General features: G+C 48.3%; 1 protein-coding gene across 4 annotated transcripts; it reads left to right on the forward strand.

The window, feature by feature from the left end:
- Positions 1-474: 474 nt before the first annotated feature.
- PHC1 (polyhomeotic homolog 1) lies at positions 475-20,140 on the forward strand. 4 transcript variants are annotated; one of them, XM_043440093.1, is made up of 15 exons: positions 475-605; positions 3,416-3,571; positions 4,719-4,829; positions 5,778-5,858; positions 6,437-6,586; positions 7,495-7,650; positions 11,587-12,082; positions 13,760-14,523; positions 15,075-15,222; positions 15,474-15,685; positions 16,438-16,552; positions 17,274-17,382; positions 17,581-17,731; positions 18,174-18,405; positions 19,167-20,140. In XM_043440093.1, the coding sequence occupies exons 2-15, from the start codon at positions 3,458-3,460 to the stop codon at positions 19,319-19,321; spliced, it is 2,994 nt and encodes a 997-aa protein (XP_043296028.1). In that variant the 5' UTR covers positions 475-605; positions 3,416-3,457; the 3' UTR covers positions 19,322-20,140. The 4 variants fall into 4 exon arrangements, with proteins under 4 accessions (XP_043296028.1, XP_043296030.1, XP_043296031.1 ...); XM_043440095.1 differs by lacking the exon at positions 475-605 and having other exon boundaries at positions 7,501-7,650; XM_043440096.1 differs by lacking the exon at positions 475-605 and having other exon boundaries at positions 7,519-7,650.
- The last annotated feature ends 59 nt before the right edge of the window (positions 20,141-20,199 follow it).

The raw sequence follows: 20,199 nt of genomic DNA on the forward strand, positions 1-20,199 counted from the left end.
GAGGCCACCACTTTCTCGGTTTCTTCCCTCCCACCGACGAGCAGCGCTCGGAGAGAAAGAAGGGAAAAAAAGAGGAGAAAGAGCGTGAGAGGGAAAAAAAAAAAACCCCGAGGCCTAGAGCGCGGAGGCCCGGCAGCGGCGTCGTCATGGCAACGGGCGCCGGCAGGAAACGAGGGACGCGCGGGAGGGAGGGGGGAGGCCACGGAGGGGAGGGGGAGGGACGGGGGAGGGGTCCGGCTGCCCCGGAAGCACCTCCCCGCCAGCCCCCTCCTCCAGCCGGGCCCGCAGCCCCCGGCCTGCCGCCCCCACCCTCTCCGCCCGGCAGGAAGTGACAGGCCCCGGAGCGAGCCCCGGAGTCCTGGCGGAGCCGCGGCCGGCCGGCACCCGGAGCGGCGGGAGGGGCGGGGAGCCGCGGCCGCGCCGGGCGCCTCCCACCCCGCCCTCGGCGCCCCCGCCCCTCCAGGAAGGGGAGGAGGCGAGGGGAGCCCGCCGCGGAGGCCGAACGCGCCCCCCGCCCGGCCCGGCGCCCGGGGACCCCGGCACGTGAGGTGGACGCCCCCCACCCCCTATCCCGGGAGCGCCCGGGTGCGGAGCCAGGCGCGGAGGTAAGCGGGCGGCCGCGGCGGGGCAGGGGCAGGACCTCCGGGGGCTTGGCCGCGCGGGGATGTTTCTGCAGCCGCCGCGGGCTGTGGAACGCCCCAGGTACCTCCCCCGGCGTCTTTCCCTGCCTACCTCTGGCGCTTGCCCTGCGGTCCTTCGCTCCGCCGCCCGAGCCTCTCGCTCTTCTATTCATTTTCGCTGTGCTCACTGCTGTCCGTCCGTCACCCTAGTTGCTCCTGACCCCTCCTTCTCTCATTCATTTTCCCTCCTCTGACTTTGGCTCTCCCATCCAAGCGTGCCGTCTAGTTCTCTCTCTGCTTTTTTCTGGTCCCCTGGGTTCCTCAGCCCCCCAGTTCCTCGATTTCTGTCTCCCCCCTGCCTGTCTCCCCTCTATCAGTAAGCACACTTCTCCGCTCACTTGGGGTCGGTTCACTCCTGGCACCACCGCTCCGTGAGCCCCCCTTCTCCCGGTGGGTTTGATTCCTCTTGGGAACTCGTTCTCATCTAGGTTCTAGATACAAGGACCCCTGGGGGCGTCTACTCCCCTATTCTTCAGATGGCTTCCATTTCTGTGGCATAGTCTACCCCGAACCCATCCCCTTCTCCCGCCCCCTTCCTATCTGTGCCCCATCTTTGCTGAGAGACAAGAGTTTCATGCTTGGGGAAATTGATTTCCTCCAACTCTTGGCTCAGGAGGCCCGGTACCTGGTCCACTTCATTATCTTCCTCTAGCTCCTTTCCAAAGATTTGCTCCAACCCATCCACACACCCCCAAATACTATCTTTCAGGATGACCCCAGTTTCGTGATTCCGGGGACCTCTATGGCTCAGCTTTTCATGCTTTCTCTTCCAGTTAAATTCTGAAAATTTAAATTGACTGTGCCTCCCAGACTTTCTGTGTTCTTCATTTTCTGTATTTGATTTTACAGTCCCGACACTGAGCACAAATGAATAGATTTGTGTGCCTGGGATCCAGGAATCCTGGTTTTGATGACAGTTTCTCCTGATTTTGTTTAAGACTTTAAGCTGGTCTCTTTCCAGCTCTTTTCTGTTTCACAACCTGAAAAATTATTAAGACTTCCATTTTGGGGGGAGATGGGGATCATATAGTTTATTAGCCTTTTCATCTACGAAGGGAATTCATGTCCCCTCTAGCTAGTAAAGGGGGTCTCCTCTCTCTGAGTCTAGTGAACTAAGTCGGTCATCTATACAACTATGCTGTGCTGCCTCTAATGCTTACCCACTCTTTCCTCCGCATGCTGATAATGAGGATTCATGGGTCTGTATCTGTTTAGTGTGTTGATATTTTGGCAAAAGATGTGGGGTGAAGACAGACTAGACTTGAAGCCAGTGTGATTTCTCCTATGTTCTTCATGGGTTATATCCATGTTTGCAGTGACATTTGCTCTTCCTGAACAACTGAATTCTTGGAGGATAAGGATGTAATCAGATTATAACTGGGAATGGACCTGTAAGAAATCTCCCCAACTCTAATTTCCAAGGCCAAGCAGTTTGATTTTATTTACTTTCTTTGTTTTGGATGGTATCATTAAAATGGATTCACCTGAGTAAAACTATCGACACACCTTAGCAGATATTCTGATTTGATGTTTACATTCCTAAACCAAATTGCTGTGCTGACCTGATATTTACAATGGCTTCTCCATGCCTCAGAAGTAGAGAAAAAATAGTTTAGCAAAAGAAGGGACAAAAAAAGAAAGAACCAAAGAAGCTTATTGTCATTTAATGCTGCTTTGATGGCATGTTTCTTCTTACTTCTCATCTGTTTCTTTGCTGTGTTCTTAGCAATGTTTTCACATGTTCTTTGCAAATTTTAGAGTAGACCCCAGAGGATAAATTCTGGCTACTTTAGTGGACTGAAACGTTGAATCTTACTTTCTTGAAGATTTGATTGCTGTCTTTACTATGTTTAATACCTGTAAGTCATTTGTTACAATGATGTGTTATATTTACTTGGGAAGCCTTCTCTGCATCCAGAGGAACTGAGGTATAAGAAGATAAAGTAACATGGCCAAGGTGTTACTAGTAGCCCCAGCTCCAGCCTTGCAGTTCTTTGGGTGAGATGGGCTATAGGTTAGCTCTTCTATCTCCCAGTTTTATGACTTTCTGTGTTGCTTTGGTCTTTCTGTAACATAAGTCCCTCCTCCATGGAATGAAGACAATGGGTACTCGAAGTGAGTGACACGGCCTTAACTACAGATTGTTTTTGGTTTGAAGACCTGTATCCTAGTGTAAAGATTTGATACTTAACTAGGACTACTTCCTTAACCTCTGAAAACCTCATTTCCACAATTGAAGAGTGAAGATAATTGTATTTACCATAAAGCGCTGATAAATAATGGAAGCCTAGCCCAGTGAGAGGAAGCGCCTAGTGACTTCTCAGTACAGGGTGGCCATTGTTAAGGTGAGGCAGATAATGATGTTGCATATGCAGATAAAAATGAGGTAACAGTAAGTTTTAAATGGGACGATTTTAAACTATTTAAGAGTGTGATGGAGATATAAAGTAGCCTTACTCTTATAAGGAACCATCTTACATTCAGGCCATTTTCTATTTAATGACAGCCAGGAGGGAATATGTAAAAGTTGTTTCTTTTGAGACATCGCTTAGTTTCAAAAGATGGTGTGGGGAAGATATGGTTATAAGTGTATTGAAGATTTGGTCGTTATTAAAACAGAGCAATCATGGCTTCTGGAAGAAAAGGAAGGTTCTTAGGTAACTTGAATCAATAGTAACATGAAATAGTCATTTGAGATCAGGTGCACATTTTAACCTGTTGCTGCTTCCATCTAGGTCTGGAGTCAGCGCCAGCCGTGGGGACCCTGGACCTCTACCATGGAGACTGAGAGTGAACAGAACTCCAACTCCACCAATGGGAGTTCCGGCTCTGGGGGCAGCTCTCGGCCCCAGATCGCTCAAATGTCACTGTATGAACGGCAGGCCGTGCAGGTGAGGCTCAGCACTGAGGGTCTGTGAGCACTGGCTTGGGGTAGGCAAGGATGCAGGAAGATAATCACCTTTGGTTTCTTTCCAGCAAACTGGGTGAGTCCGATCAGGTGATGACAAAGGTCTCTTCCAGGTCTGAGGACCTTTGGGGTTTACAACAGTTTGAGCAAGCAGGCAGAACGAGATATCAGTCTTTAAGGTTTTTATATCATTCAGTTCATGTTGCTAGATTCTCATTAACCATTTCTCTTCAAGGATTGTCAGGTTATTATTTTTGGGTCTTTCTTGAAAATCACTGTGGGTAGTGGAAGTTAAGAACCTCAACTATTTTGGCTCCTGGAAAGAAAAAAAGGGAATGCAGTTTGGCTTTGAAGTTAACACCAAAACTGAATTACTGATACTGTCTTTATAAACACGTGTTAGCATTATACTGTAGATGTTTAAAAATTCCAGTTACTTGAAAATTTTACCTGATACAGCCTTTCATAGTCACTGTTTATTCTATTTTTCATCATCTTCAACCCTTTAGGGCCCTGTTGGGCTTCCTAGGTGGCTCAGTGGTAAAGAATCATCCTGCCAATGCAGGAGATGCAAGAGACGCGGGTTTGATCCCTGGGTTGATCCCCTAGAGAAGGAAATGGCAGCCCACTCCAGTATTCTTGCCTGGAGAATTCCATGGACAGGGGAGCCTGGCAGGTTGTAGTCCATGGGGTCTAAAAGAGTTGGACACGACTGAGCACACACACAAACAGGGCTCTATCACCTTTAATGTGTCCCCAGAATATGGTCTTTTATTTTCTTCTTCTCTTTACATTAATCAACATTCTATTTATTTTCAACTAGTTTAGTCCTAATTCTTTGTTATATCAGATATTTCCAGATTCCATTTTGGGAAATACAAGTTCATTTGAGATTATACTGCTGTATTTTTCAATTAATTGTGTCCCTACTTTTTAAGGACTACATGAACTCACGGGTTCTAATATAAAAAAGGACATATCAGATGTCAACAGGCTAACCGGACACCCATCTTTTCCTTTGTTTCTCTCCTCCCCATGTGTCCCTTTCCCAGGATCCCAGTGATTTCCACAGCACAGGAGTCAGGAGTGGTTCATCCCCAGTGGACTGATTCCCTTCTCTTTCTCCCCAGGCTCTGCAGGCACTGCAGCGTCAGCCCAACGCGGCTCAGTATTTCCACCAGTTCATGCTCCAGCAGCAGCTCAGCAATGCCCAGCTGCATAGCCTGGCTGCCGTCCAGCAGGTGAGAGGTCAGCAGCCAGCTGGCCCAGGAGGGAGGGGACAGGCAGTACAGGTGGGTCGGGACACGCTACACCCTCCACTGAGCCAGGCTGGGGACAGTGTCCTGTGCCTCCTGTGAACTCAGGAGGATGAGTGGACCTCAGCGTGTGGGCTCACAGTAAGAACCATGGGAGAACTGCCTTTTAGACGTAGCACGACTGTGTGCTAGCCCTGCACTGTCCAGTGTAGTAGCCGTTAGCCACAGGCAGCTGTGAGCACTAAAATACAGCTAGTCTAGGACTTCCCTGGTGGTCTAGTGGTTGAGATTCTGCCCTGCAGTGCGGGGGATGAGGACTATGAGTACCACAACTAAGACGGGACCCAGTCACATATTTTAGAAAATCCATCTCCTTTTTAAAAAAAAAAAAATGCAGCTAGTCCAGATGGAGGTATGGGAGAAGATTTTGGATTTCGGAGACTTTTTAGCTTGAAAATGCTCAGTAGTCCGTTTATGTTGGTACATGTTAAAATGAGACAGATCAGCTTGAATAAAGTAAATTTTTAAAGTTTACTTCTCCTATTTCTTTTCACCCTTTGAAAAAGGTTCATATTAGAAAATGATACAGGTGGCTCACCTTACATTTGTTTCGATTGGGCAGCTCTGGGCTGGACTTAGCAGTGACTCCTGATGTGACCTGACCAACGGTTCTTCCAGCTAAATGAAAGCGGGAGAAAGAACACGGGCTGCCTACTGCCCTTGGCGGGTTATGTGGGAGTCATGGGGTTAGCATATGTAGTAATATGAGGGTGATTAACATAATGAACACAGTTGTCCTTGCTCCATAGTAGAGGGTCATTGCTCTTACCTGAAATCTCAGTTATATTTTGTGCCTGTGATTTGTCCCTGGAAGATTCAGAGCCTTTGCCTTCGTTGTCTCTGCTCTCCCTTGTCTTCTTTGCCCCCTAACAGGCCACAATTGCTGCCAGTCGGCAGGCCAGCTCCCCAAACACCAGCACTGCACAGCAGCAGACCTCCACCACCCAGGCCTCCGTGAGTACTGCCTGTCCCCACCGAGGGGCTTTCCTCCCTGGGTCTGTGTCTTTCAGTTAAATTCTTGGGTTTGCCAACATTCAGATTTTTCTGTAAGATATTTCAGGAAACCTGAGTGCACTTTTTGGCCAATTCAATACTTTGTGCCACTGATCTGAGAGTGTTTATTGCACCATTGATGGTATTTACTGATCATGTGTAGAGAATATCAGTAAAAGGGAGAATAACCAGCGTGGATCTGTAGAGGTGTCTTAAGGAGGAAGAAAATCCTGGGCAGGAGGAATCAAAGGGTCCCAAGGGCTAATCGCTGGACCCTTGACTGAGAAGTAGAATCTGTTCCATTTCGTCCTTTGCTCCTCAGCTCTTACACTGGTGATTAGGGCCCGGTTTCTGTACTTTGCTGATAGCCTTCAGAGGCCAGGATGACAGGTGTGGATGGTAAGGTGTTCATTTCTTCCTGACTCTCTGAACGTGAGATACTCTGCTTTTGCTGGTGTCACTCTGAGTTTGTCAGTCATGTGTATTTCCTTGTGTCTCTTCCCCCATCCTTAATCCTGGTTCCCTTCTGTACCACACAGATCAATCTGGCCACCACGTCGGCCGCCCAGCTCATCAGCCGGTCCCAGAGTGTGAGCTCTCCCAGTGCTACCACTTTGACCCAATCTGTGCTACTGGGGAACACCACCTCCCCACCCCTCAACCAGTCCCAGGCCCAGATGTATCTGCGGGTAAGCCACAGCCACCCTTGTCCCAGGGGCACAATTGTTCTCTGACTTGTTGAGTGAAAGCCTTTTTTTTTTTTTTGGCTGCACCGTGCACCTTTTGGGATGTTAGTTCCCCAACTAGGGATTGAACCCAGGCTTGAGTCTTAACCACTGGACCACCAGGGAATTTCCCAGAGTGGAAGCTGTTTTATGGCATCATGGTTGAAAGTGAAAGTTACTCAGTCTTGTCTGACTCTTTGTGATCCCATGGGCCGTACAGTCCATGAAATCCTCCAGGCCAGAATACTGGAGTGGGTAGCCTTTCCCTTCTCCAGGGGATCTTCCCAACCCAGTGATCAAACCCAGGTCTCCCGCACTGCAGGCGGATTCTTTACCAACTGAGCCACAAGGGAAGCCCGTGTCGTCATGGTTACCCAGATGTTTTAGGACAAGCTGATCTGCTTCCTATGCCTGACTTACCTCTAGACGTGACGTTCAGTGTTCACAGGTAGCTTGCAAACAATTGAGATCCTAAGTTAGAAGATTTCACCTCAGTATTAAAGAAATTTGCACCAGATACAGTCTGATCTTTAAAGCCATGGCTCACGTGCACAAATCCTAAGTGTCACCTCTTGGCCTGTCTGCGTAGTATATATAAACCCTGCCCCCAACTCCTCATTGTCTCAGCCTCTTTGATGTTTGATTCTTTGTTGTCAGTGTGTAGTTTATACACGTTCCAGGTTTTCTTCGGATGATTCATCGCACGCGGAGGATGAGGGTCTCCTGGGTTGGTATGGAAAGGGGCAGGGCTTAGCGGTTTCGTATCTTCTGTTTATTTTGTCTTGTGGTCCTTCCCTTCCGTTTCTTCTGTCTGTCTCCTCTTTCTCTTGTTCTGTTTCCTCTGTTCTTCCTCTTCCTCCTCTCCTTGCCAGCCACAGCTGGGAAACCTATTGCAGGTAAACCGGACCCTGGGCCGGAATGTGCCTCTAGCCTCCCAACTCATCCTGATGCCTAACGGGGCGGTGGCTGCAGTCCAGCAGGAGGCGCCATCTGCTCAGTCTCCTGGAGTCCACACAGATGCCGATCAGGTCAGTGGCGACCACTCGACCTGCGGACGGGCCCTGGGGAGGGCGAATGGAGTGGCCTCGGACCAGGGACCACCCTTCCACCCCATTACCACTTTTCAAAATCCTTTTTTTTTTCCCCTCCCTCAATTTCTGTAGAACTTGAATCCCTTACACCTTTTTAGTTATTTGAAATAGGAAGGGAAGTAGACTTGACTGAAAACAGCCCTGTGGATATGGGAAGCCACCTCCTTTTTTTTTTTTTTAAAAACTTTTTATTTTATATTGAATTATAGCTGATAATGGTGTGGTAATTTCAGGTGGACAGCAGAGGGACTCAGCCATACATATATGTGTATCCATTTTCCCGCCAAACTCCCCTCATCCAGGGAAGCCTTATTCTTAACACAGGACCGGCGTCCCTGCCCTCCTCTTAGCCCTCTGTAGCTCAGTTTTATTCAGAAAGTCCTAGTTCCCTCTTCTTGCAGTACTCTCTGGAAGATAAGGGATGGTGGAGGGAATTCTGGTTAGACAGACATCAAGCTGAGTTGCTGGCAGAACACTTGATTTCTTCTCTATGAGTTACTGTAGCTTTCAACCTTCAGCAGTCTGTTTCTCCTAAAGGTTCCCAGTATAATCTTCCTTACCATTGTGTTTCCTGTGCCTTATCTCAAACAAAAATAGATATAGAGAGAGCAATGTTTTAGCTGCTTTTGCATGGCATACAGACTGGGGTCTCGTGGTACTTATTTCATTCTTTTAGTTTTTATCAGTCAGCAAGTAAACATGGAGCTCTGCATTTCAGTGAACTTGAGCAGATTCTTAAAGGATGGGTGGCATTTGATTAGGAGTAGCATGAACACTGGAGAGAGAATAGCATGTGTCAAAGCCTGACTCAGATACGTGACTGTGAGTTGGAGATGAGTGGAGACAACAAGCCTGTGGCAGGAAAGGGCATTGTTAAGGACACGTCTGAAAGCCACGTGACTTTGTAGGTAGCAGCGGCACTGCTGACTTGAACAGCAGATTAAGAAGGTCAGGAAACTACTTGAGAAAGACTGATTTCGGAGCCTGTGCCTGGAGAAGGAAGAGAAATGAGGAAACCTGCCAAGAAACTGTTGGGGTCAGTTACAGATACGGTCTTTGGTTTAGACTACAGTAGTAGGGTTGGGGGTCAGGATGAGGTAGAACCTGCTTTCACAGCCGTTCTTTCACTTATACAGCTATTCATCAGATGTTTGTGTGTCGGTCTGTGGACGGACAGAGTAGTGGTTGAAAGTGTGAATCTTCGTTAGGGTCAATTCCAACTCTGTGACTTACTGTGACCCCTGCAAATGGCCCAACATCTTCTTGCCACAATTTCTTTGTCTATTAAATAGCCATTATAAAATACTTGTCCCGGGGTATGTTGTGAGGACTCAGTGAGTTGATGTGTGTAAGTGTTTGAACTGTGCCTGGACACAGTGAGTGTTTAAGAGTTTGGCTCTCTTTGTGATCAGACAGGCGACATTCCTCAGCCTTGAATGTAGGAACAGGAGAGGAGGCTAAAGCTGGGCTTGGGGAGGGGGTTCAGGCTTGGCGGTGGGAGGGAGCCAGCAGAGGAGAGGTGAATGAAGGGACAGGAAAGAATTGAGGAGGGAATGAGATCCTGAGCCCAGCAAGCCTTTGATAGGAGGAAGGAGAGAAGGTGGCCGGGGTGAGGGGTAAATGATGGGGGCTTATGGAGGTACAGGGCCAGGTTTGGCGGTGGGACCAGATGTGGTTTTATCATCTCTGTGGGAGTGAACAGTGAGAGGGGAAAGAGGAAGTGGTTCAGAGGTGCAGGGAGAGGAGGAAAGTTTTAAATAGCCATGACGGGAAGGAAGCGGATTAGAAAAAACTTCATAATTGCCAGGTAATATGTAAGTGGCCCAGTACCCAGTCCTGATGATTTTTGTAAATCTCTCTCGGAAGCTATTAGTTCTCTTCTTTATTACTATTGTCTGAATTTGGGTTCTTTTATTTTTCTCCTGAATTACTGTACTGGTTTCCTAACTGGCCTCTTGATTTCAGCCTTATCTGCTTCTAATCCTCTCCCATTGTACTATCAGGATAAGATGATATACATTGTTACTTTTTAAAAAAAACTTTTTATTTTGTATCGGAATACAGCCTATTAACATCTGTTGTGATAGTTTCAGGTTAGCAGCAAAGAGACTCAGCCATTCATATACATATATCCATTCTCTCACAAACTTCCCTAACATTATTTTTAATTGTACCTCTGGCCTACAGAATTTGATGAATCATAATAATCCTTGACTCATGGCATCCTCTCATCAATGGTTCATTTATGGTCTACTTTTTAAAACATTTACTCTGTAAGTTTTAATCATGTAATAAGCCACCCCTAGCTCCAGATGGAGCTCCACTGCCTACCCCTACTCATCCATGGTGACGGCCGTTCTGATTCATGCTTCCCTGTAACCCTTTTTGTATAGTTTTACTGCCTTTACTATATTTCTAAAATGTTCTTTTTAATGTGGAACATTTCAAACATATACAAAAACAGAAAGAAATATGAATCTGTAAGTGCTTAGCCATCCAAACTCAGCATTTATTGACATGTGGTCAATTTCTCCAGGCACCTTCCCTTCATCTGTGGATTATTTAGAAGCAAGTTCCAGATACTATGTGGATATATATATAATATAAATTTGTGTTTAAATCTATAAGGTACTTATATTGTATATAATCCTTTGGGGAATGCCTTCATTAAATAACTTATTATCAAAATCCACCTGTATTGTTGCATGTGTCATTGTACTTTGTTTTGATTTCCATGTAATATTTCATCGTGTGAATATACTGCAGTTCATTCATCCTGTCTTCTGACTGTGGCCATTTGGTTGGTTTTTAGGCTTTTGTTAGGGTGACTAGTGCTGCTGTGACCATTCTTACACATGCCTCCCATTGTTTACAGCGAGCACTTGTGGGACTCCTGGGTTAGGGCGTGTATGAATATTCAACTTTAGGACAAAATGCCAAATTGTTTTCCAGAGTGGCTGTGCTCATTTACACTTTCATCAGCAGTGTTTAAAAGAATGGTTTCGACGATAGAGTTGATCGTGGTCTTTCTGATGAATATTCTTCAGTGGCTTCCTGTGATTTATTAAGAGCTCGTCATCCCTTCTCTCCGTTGATACACTGGACCACTTGCAGTCTGTCAGGCACTGTGCTCGGTGCTGGGACTTTCTTATTTTAACATTCCAAGCCCTTCAAGATCTGGTCTCTTTCTAGCCTCAGCCTACGTGCCCAGCTTCATTTCTTGCCACTCCCTCCAGCCTGCCCCAAACATAATGAGATAGTTATCATTTCCAAAAACACGGTGCTCTTTCTTGGCTCAGTGGTCTTGCACTGTTGTTACCTGTGTCTTCACACCCTGTTGGTTCTCAGCTCAGACATCGCCTGTGTTAGAATGTCTCCCCTCACGCCCTAGTCTGAGTTACTACTCTTCCTCCTCTGCCCTCCCCTAGTGCTGGTTGCATATCTGTGCATGGTGTAACTTGGTTTTCTTGTTTTCTTGGGTAGAAATTACTCATTAAAAGCAGAGGCTTGTGTCTTTTGTCTCTGCATTCCCAGTATCCAGTGTGGTACCTGCAGCATAGTCGGTGATTTGTAGATGTTGAATGAATGAATGGGGAAGAAAGGGAAGGTCTGAGACATTTTGAAAGAATAAAATAACCAAACATGATGACAGATTTGATAGTGAATGAAGAAGACTGAGAATCAGATACGACTTGAGAGCTCCTCTCAAGGGAAGGCCTTCACTGTGTTTGTACAGGTGAGGGTACAGCTGAGGGGGGCCGTGGAATATCTGTAGCTGTCGTCACTGTTTCTGACTCAGTCATGGTAATCTTTCACTTTAGTGCCCCTTGCTCTCCCAGTTTCTCAGTCTGCCTTTTGCTTCCTATCTTTCAGGTGCAGAACTTGGCCGTCAGGAACCAGCAGGCCTCCGCCCAAGGACCCCAAATGCAAGGCTCTGCTCAGAAGGCCATCCCTCCTGGGGCCTCCCCTGTCTCCAGCCTCTCCCAGGCTTCTAGCCAGGCCCTTGCGGTGGCTCAGGCTTCCTCTGGGGCCTCAGGCCAGTCCCTCAACCTTAGTCAAGCTAGTGGAGGCAGTGGGACTAGCATCCCAGGGTCCATGGGTCCTGGAGGAGGCGGCCAGGCTCCTGGGGGCTTGGGGCAGTTACCTTCCTCAGGAATGGGTGGTGGTGGGAGCTGCCCCAGGAAGGGCACTGGAGTGGTGCAGCCCTTGCCTGCAGCCCAGGCAGTGACTGTGAGTCAGGGCAGCCAGACAGAAGCAGAAAGTGCAGCGGCCAAGAAAGCAGAAGCAGATGGGGCTGGTCAGCAGAACGTGGGCATGAACCTCACCCGGACCGCCACTCCTGCTCCCAGCCAGACCCTCATTAGCTCAGGTACGCTGTCTCCTCCCATAGTGTTCTTATTCCCTCGGGGCTAGCTTGACATCTTCAGGGTACGTGTCTTTGCCCTTCTTGGTCGTTTTGGTCCTGAAATAGTGGAAGGAAAGAATCACATCAACCTTGTTCCTATTAGTCTAGGAGACAGGACGACAGGTAGCAGAGAGGGATCTTGTCTGTTTCCGCCAGGCAGCAGTCAGTTTACAAGTTGCCTTGTCCTCTGCTCCTTAGGTCCCGACTTCTTCAATTTACTCCCTCTACCCTTTTCATTCACTAGGGTCTTGTCTTTTTTTTTTTCTTTAAATTTGGTTGTTTTGAGTGTTAGTTGCAGCATGCAGCTAAGTGCTACAGTCTTCGTTGTAGTACTTGGTTCTTCATTGCTGTGCACAGGCTTCTCTGTAGTTGTGGTGCACAGTCTAAATAGTCCCAAGCATATGGGATCTTAGTTCCCCGATCAGGGATCAAACCTGTGTCCCCTGCATTGGAAGGTGGAATCTTAACTACCACCGGGGAAGTCCCCACTCAGTTCTTTTTGAATAGCTTGCTTTGTTCTAGGGAGGGTACTGGGATACATCATTGAAATACAGACTTTTCTGCTCATGGAGCTTACAATTTTGAGTTCTCTCCTCACACATTTACTGTTGGTCAGTTGGCAGCATAGAGCGAAGACAGTGTGCCTTCGAGTACTTAGGGTGAGCAGATAGATCCCTGCTTTAATATAGTCCAATTTGTGATCAGCTGTATTGAAGGTAAGGATGGTAAGGATTAAAAAGAATAAATAATAGTAATAACCCAGGGTAGTGCTTGCTTTCAGGCTTTGGATAGAGTTAGATGTGTGTACCGTATCTGGTAGTATTTATTTTTGCTTCCTTGTTTCTAGTTCTTTAAGTGTTGCATATTTGAATAATGTACTCCCCAAATGTAAGAGTTACTTATCAGTTGTTTTACTAACACCTAGTATGGCACTTTACAAACTATGGCACTTGTAATACCAAAGTGCTTTCATGTCACACATATTCTCTGGGCACCATGGTAGGGTGTGAAGCAGGGGAGATCACATCTCCAGTTTACAGTGGAGGGAACTGGGTCAAGTCTGATCCCACAGCTGCTGACTCTTAAAACTTCTCATGGGTGGTCACCTAAACTGAATCGTGGAGACCCGAGACAATCATGGGAAGATGTTGGTATCTTTACCTTTGTGGACATTTATTTTTTCAGTACTGTTAAGTGTTTCTCGTGTATCAGGCCCTGGGCTGGGTTCTAGGGATGTAAAAACAAATGAAGTGTGGACTTCGCACTTGAGGAAAAGAATCTAATCATGAAGGCGATGGGTCCACCATTGTGGGCCCATTACTTGCTGAGTGCCAAGTAACAAGATTTAAGTAAAGCAAAAAAAAAAAGTTAGATAAATGCAAGAAATTACTGAGGACTGTTACATGCTTGAGCAAAGGTGGTCTTACCCTGACATCTTTAAGGCTGGAGATGGTAATGTCTGATTTGGAGGAAAGAGTGTAAACCAGGTGGCCTGTCAGGCCCCTCCAGCTCGCTTTCTATTTGCCGTTTGAGTCTACAACTAGGTAAACCGTGGAAGGCTGCTTTGACTTAGCGCCTTTGATGATGTTGCTCATGGCTGCTCTCCCTTCCCTTTGTGCCTCCGGGGGCTCGTTCCCACAGCCACCTACACGCAGATCCAGCCCCACTCCCTGATTCAGCAGCAGCAGCAGATCCACCTCCAGCAGAAGCAGGTGGTGATCCAGCAGCAGATCGCCATCCACCACCAGCAGCAGTTCCCGCACCGCCAGTCCCAGCTTCTGCACACGGCCACGCACCTCCAGCTGGCCCAGCAGCAGCAGCAGCAGCAGCAGCAGGCCACCACCCTCACTGCCCCGCAGCCTCCGCCGGGCCCCCCGACCCAGCCGGTCCCGCCGTCCCCGTCCCAGCAGCCAGCCCAGACCCTGGTCGTCCAGCCCATGCTGCAGTCTTCACCGCTGTCCCTGCCGCCAGACCCCGCCCCCAAGCCCCCCATCCCCATTCAGTCCAAACCACCGGCAGCCCCTCTCAAGCCCCCTCAGCTAGGGGCTGCCAAGATGTCCGCTGCCCAGCAGCCCCCACCCCACATCCCCGTGCAAGTGGTGGGCACCCGGCAGCCGGGTACAGCCCAGGCCCAGGCTTTGGGGCTGGCCCAGCTGGCAGCTGCTGTCCCCACTTCCCGGGGGATGCCAGGCACAGTGCCGCCGGGCCAGGCCCACTTGGCCTCCTCGCCGCCTTCATCCCAGGCCCCGGGTGCGCTGCAGGAGTGCCCGCCCACGTTGGCCTCAGGGATGACCCTGGCCCCTGTGCAGGGGACGGCGCACGTGGTGAAGGGCGGGGCGACCACCTCCTCGCCCGTGGTGGCCCAGGTCCCTGCCGCCTTCTACATGCAGTCTGTCCACTTGCCGGTGAGTGTCGCCCTGTGACTGAGCACACGGCATCCTCAAGGGGACCGGAGCTCAATTTCAGAAGGGAGTAAAGGGTGACAGGGTTAGGATATTAGTGCTGCTTTTGTAAGAGAGAGTTTAATGGATGGTTAAGATCCTGGCATGTATTCAGTCTTTCGTAAGAGAGAGACATCAACATATATGATACCTGAATTTCATACTCCTACATGTGCTACTGAAATTCTGTATTTTGGGATCTATACTGAGTTATATTAAGATACAGCTTTAACCACCAAAATCAATCTTTAAAAAAACAACAATTCTCGGTTGGGCTGTGATAAACCTGGGTCTCCAGGTCTAGGTCAGAACTAAATAATGTTGGATTTTCTTTTGTCTTGATGTAGAAATTATACTTCTTGGGAATGACCAGAAATTTTACTGTACCATGGGACATAGATACATTGGGGAATCTAGAACTAAGAAAATTTTCTCAGACAGCGTGGGAGTAATTGAGTTTCCTCATTATCCTTTGCTCATAAATCTTATTTTCCTTCCTGTTCTTCACTTTATAGGGCAAACCCCAGACACTGGCTGTAAAGCGCAAGGCTGAGTCTGAGGAGGAGCGAGATGACGTCTCCACATTGAGTTCAATGATTCCCGTGAAGACATCTCCAGTGGTAGAGAGCCCGAAGGCCATGGAGGAGAAGGGCAGTCTTGGAGGTGAGGAACGGACTTTTGCAGGGCTGCCAGAGTGCACAGAAATGAGAGGAAAGCTCTGAGTGGGCTACGAGTTCAGTCTGATTCATTAGAATGTGGGCCTGAACTTGGTGGATGAGACCTGGACACGAGGAAGCCAGGATGACTGATCAAAGAGGAACATGTGTTACTGTGAGGATCAGGTTGGCTTGGCTCATCCTTGGCTCACTTAGGTCATCCCCTCCCTGTTCCTTAATCTTGTGTTTATTTTCCAGATAAAGCTGAGCCAGTGACCAGCGCGAACGCTAACACCCTGAGCAGTGACATTGTAGCTTTGGCTCCCGCCCCATCAGCGCCCCCTCCTTCACTGGCCATGGTGTCCAGACAGATGGGTGACTCCAAGCCCCCCCAGGCCATTGTGAAGCCCCAGATCCTCACCCACATCATCGAAGGCTTTGTTATCCAGGAAGGAGCAGAGCCTTTCCCGGTGAGGGCAGGGCCAGAAGGTGGGGCTTTCATGTGGGGACTTGGTCTGGTGGGTTGTCTTTTCAAACTCCAGAGACTCAGAAGGCTTAGAACTATTTCATTATTAGAGAACAGTTCAGTTCTGTTGTTTGTAGGATTAGCTATGAAGAAGGAAGGGAAGAGAAGAAGAAAGACTATGTAGACCAGGAACTGAAAATAGTGGGGAGAGGAGAAGCAAAGGAAAAAAGTGACCTTTAAGGCTGTCATGGTTGTTTTTTGTGTTTGTTTTGGGGCCCCTTTGTACAGCATTCGGGCATTGTACAGCATTTGGGATCCTAGTTCCCTGACCAGGGACTAAACCTGGGCCCCCTGCATTGGGAGCTTGGAGTCTTAACCACTAGACCACCAGGGAAGTCTCTAATTAGGTTGTTTTATAGTGAAGAAAATTGTGGTGGAGAAGTTGAGAGACTTTTCAGGATACCATGAGTTGCAGAACCAGGACTTAGAACACAGGTCTCTTGCCTCCTAGTGTGTTCCCTGCAATTTAGGAAGGAAAAGGACAAAATAGGGAGCTGGGGTAGGACCCCCTTCCCCAGCAGCTTATCTGAAAAAAGCCAACTAGAGACTCTAGATTGCCATATTGAAAATGGTTCTGTCTGCGTCGGACTTGGCCATTAACTCTGAGATCCGGGCAAAGACGTGGTGGTGAGAAGTGATGGGGAAAGCTATAGAGAAAGGAGTTAGGCTAATGTAACTCACCTTTTTCTGGAACAGGTGGGCTGTTCTCAGTTATTGAAAGAGTCTGAGAAGCCCCTGCAGACTGGCCTCACCACAGGACTGAATGAGAATCAGTCGGGTGGTCCCTTGGGTGGGGACAGCCCATCTGCTGGTGAGTATTCATTTAGAGACCCATCTAGGAATGAGGCTGATGGAGATGTGTTTGAGGACTTAGCGTAAAATAGGAATTAGCTCTTTTAAGTGGGAATTATGTTAAGTCCATCTACATCAGAATACGTAGAATCACACAGACGTTGTTCCCATGGTTAAGGGGAAGTTTTTCAAGCTGAGCTGTTTATATATAGTGTAAAACACTATAAGGATGTGTTTTTCAAAGGATAATCTATTCAGGCTATTTCTTAATTTCCAGTTCTTATTATTTTAGATTCTGTAATATATGTTAAGGAGTCTTGTTTACATTTTCCCCTCCCCTGCTTTTGGAAACTTGTGTGTCTGTGTGTGTGTGTGTGTGTAGGGGGGGGAGGCTGTGTCTGTGTGTCTGTGTGTGTGTGGGGGCGGAAATCTCATCTTTCCAGGCATTAGTAATTAGTTCCTCTCTCCTGTGGAAAAGTGCAGTCAAATATGAGACTACGAATTATGAAGAAATTAGTCACTTAAAATGGAGATCATCTGGCTTAAGGTTAGGAAGACTGTGACATCTTGAGGGACAGGTCTTTATGGTTTTGGATTTTGAACTTTGTTTTCGGGATTCTCGGGCTGAGTAGGTCTTTGGTGGGGAGCGCTGAGAGTAATTAGAGTCCAGTGCTGGGCCTGAGGGTGGCCTGAGCAGCAGCAGGAACCCACGCAGCCCTGCAGCGCTGCCTTGTTTTCAGAGCTAGATAAGAAGGCGAACCTCCTGAAGTGTGAGTACTGTGGGAAGTACGCCCCTGCCGAGCAGTTCCGCGGCTCCAAGAGATTCTGCTCCATGACTTGCGCTAAGAGGTACAGTAGGCTTCCGTCTCGCCCTCCTCCCTCAGACACCCCTTCCCCAGGATCCGCTCACGACTCCGAGCTAACATCTCCCTTGCCTTCATTCTCTTCCCCAAATCGGCCCCTAAAATCCTGGTTCACATGTAGAGCAGGGGAGCAAGGCGGTCTTGGAGAGTAGCACCCCTGACCTGTGTGTTCCCTGACCCACAGGTATAATGTGAGCTGTAGCCACCAATTCCGGCTGAAGAGGAAAAAAATGAAAGAATTTCAGGAAGCCAACTACGCCCGCGTTCGCCGGCGCGGACCCCGTCGCGGCTCCTCGGACATCGCCCGTGCCAAGATCCAGGGCAAGCGCCACCGAGTGAGCCACCAGCGTGGGGCGCGATGCTGCAAACCAGGCCTGTTCCCTTCTGCTCCCCCGCAGAGCAGCTGCTTTCCCCGGGGGAAAAGTGTGAGACCAGAAGTCTGGTTTCACGTGGATCACATCACTCTAGATTCCGAGATCCTGATCTTTTCGTCTTTTCTCACCTGATTTACCTGTTGTGTGTTTCTGTTAATCCTTATGCCTTGTTAGAGGAGGGAAAATCTAGGGGAGTTGTTGGCAGAAGAGGGGAACCAAGAGGGACACAGTTCACACTTGAAAGGCACTTGAGAGTGGGCTAGTGACTTTGGGCATTTGCACATAAGTACAGAGCACTTTACTTGTGCTGAGATTAGTTTTTCCTCTGTGCCTCAAACCCAGGGTGGGGGGAGAGAGGGAGACCTCATGACGCTTACTGATGACCTCACTGTTTTTCTTGTAGGGTCAAGAGGACTCTAGCCGGGGTTCAGATAATTCCAGTTATGATGAGGCACTCTCTCCAACATCTCCTGGGCCTTTATCCGTGAGAGCAGGGCATGGAGAACGTGACCTGGGGAATCCCAACACAGCTCCGCCCACCCCAGAATTACATGGCATCAACCCTGTGTTCCTATCCAGTAATCCTAGCCGCTGGAGCGTAGAGGAGGTCTATGAGTTCATTGCTTCTCTACAAGGTATCAAGGGCCTGTCCACCAGAACCCAGGTCACCTGTATTGCTTTGTTGTCCTATGGTTTTTTTGAGGCCATCCCACAGGGCTTTGTAAATGGAAACGTAGAGACTTAAGTATGGTATGATGAAGGTGCTGCTTTTGGTATTTATTTGGGTTACTTGTCCACAGCCTGGTTACCCAATATTTCCAGGTTGACTGTCCTCCGCTAACAGGCTTCCCAGGTGGCACAGTGGTAAAGAACCCGCCTGCCAATGCAGGAGACACAGGTTCGACCCCTGGGTTGGAAAGATCCCCTGGAGAAGGAAATGGCAACCCACTCCACTATTCTTCTCTGGAGAGTCCCATGGACATAGGAGCCTGGTGGGCTATGGTCCATGGGGTCAGACGGGACTGAGCATGTATACACACGCACTTGACAAGGGATAGTTTTCTCCAGAAAGGAAAACCATCCTACCCTCCCTGCTGTTTTGTCTGAAATTTGGGCCCTTAAAAATGGCATGAAGGCTGATTTTCTTGCTGGTGTCAAAGAAAACATACTATATTCTGCTCTCTCCCTTCCCTTCCTCAAGTTATCTGAATTGAACAGCTTAGTTGGTGGAACACCTTAGTTCTTTTATCTTGGCTTTTTTTAAAAAACAGCTAGTTGCTCTGGTTTCATTTTGTTTCCATATCTTGCCATCTCGGGCCACTATCACTGGATTTAGGACAAGTACTTTTGATCATACCATGTAGCTTCTCATACATACCCCACCGTTTCCTCCTAGGCTGTCAAGAGATTGCAGAGGAGTTTCGTTCCCAGGAGATTGATGGACAGGCCCTCTTATTACTTAAAGAGGAACATCTCATGAGTGCCATGAATATCAAGCTGGGTCCTGCCCTCAAGATCTGTGCTAAGATAAATGTCCTCAAGGAGACCTAAGGTGGCCCTCTTGCACAAACCAGCCTAAGGCAGACAGTCCCCACCGTCCAGGTTATAACCTGGTGCCAGCAGACTCCATGAGGAAGACAGAGCTGTGCTGTCTTCTGCAGGAGGGGATCAACAAGACAGGGAAGAACCGTGGAAGAACTGGTCGCTGGTGCTACATGGTGGCAGCTTTGATGTTTCTCTGGGTTTTATTTTTTAAATCTTCACAATTTCACCCACCCTAATCCAACCTTTGTGAAAGAGGCAGTCTAGAGAACTAGGACTGCTCGGCCTTATCCCGGAGTGGAGTGTCTAGCCAGGGTCTGAATTCTCCAGGAGGAGGAGGAATGTACAGTGTGGCGAGGCAAGAAAATGGGTGGACTGTAGGTGTGCCTCGGCCCCGGCAGCAGGGGAGTTTTCCAGCTTGTGTGACGGAAGTAGCAAAACCTGGTCCTCCCTCTTCCCTCCGGCTCCTCCTGACTAGCTGTGGCCCAGACTTCTGTTGTCACTCCCGTAGTGTTGGACATCTTCTCCTGCATCCTCACTGGCCAGTGTAGGGACTGGGTTGCCATCATTCTGAGTTGCTGCAGGGACTAAAAGTATTGGGTACACGTGTGGCTGTTGTCATTCTTTCTGCACCCCCCTGCTTCCTTCAATTTATCTGTTGTCTTCTACCCTACTTTTCTTTCCATTCCAACTCTGCTCTGTCCTATAGCTTTATAAAGCAGGAGTGCGTGGGGCTGAGGTCTGGAGTAGAAGGACCTGCCGTGGGCGCTATTCCTTATACAACAAAAATATTAAATATTTTTTTCCTCCTCAGTAAAAGGATGAAAATTGGTCTCGGTTGTCTCTTACTCCATCATTCCAGTGTATCTACTGGCTTCTTCCACACA

The sequence above is a fragment of the Cervus canadensis genome, chromosome 21 (assembly GCF_019320065.1).
Source record: "Cervus canadensis isolate Bull #8, Minnesota chromosome 21, ASM1932006v1, whole genome shotgun sequence".
Classification (NCBI taxonomy): domain Eukaryota; kingdom Metazoa; phylum Chordata; class Mammalia; order Artiodactyla; family Cervidae; genus Cervus; species Cervus canadensis.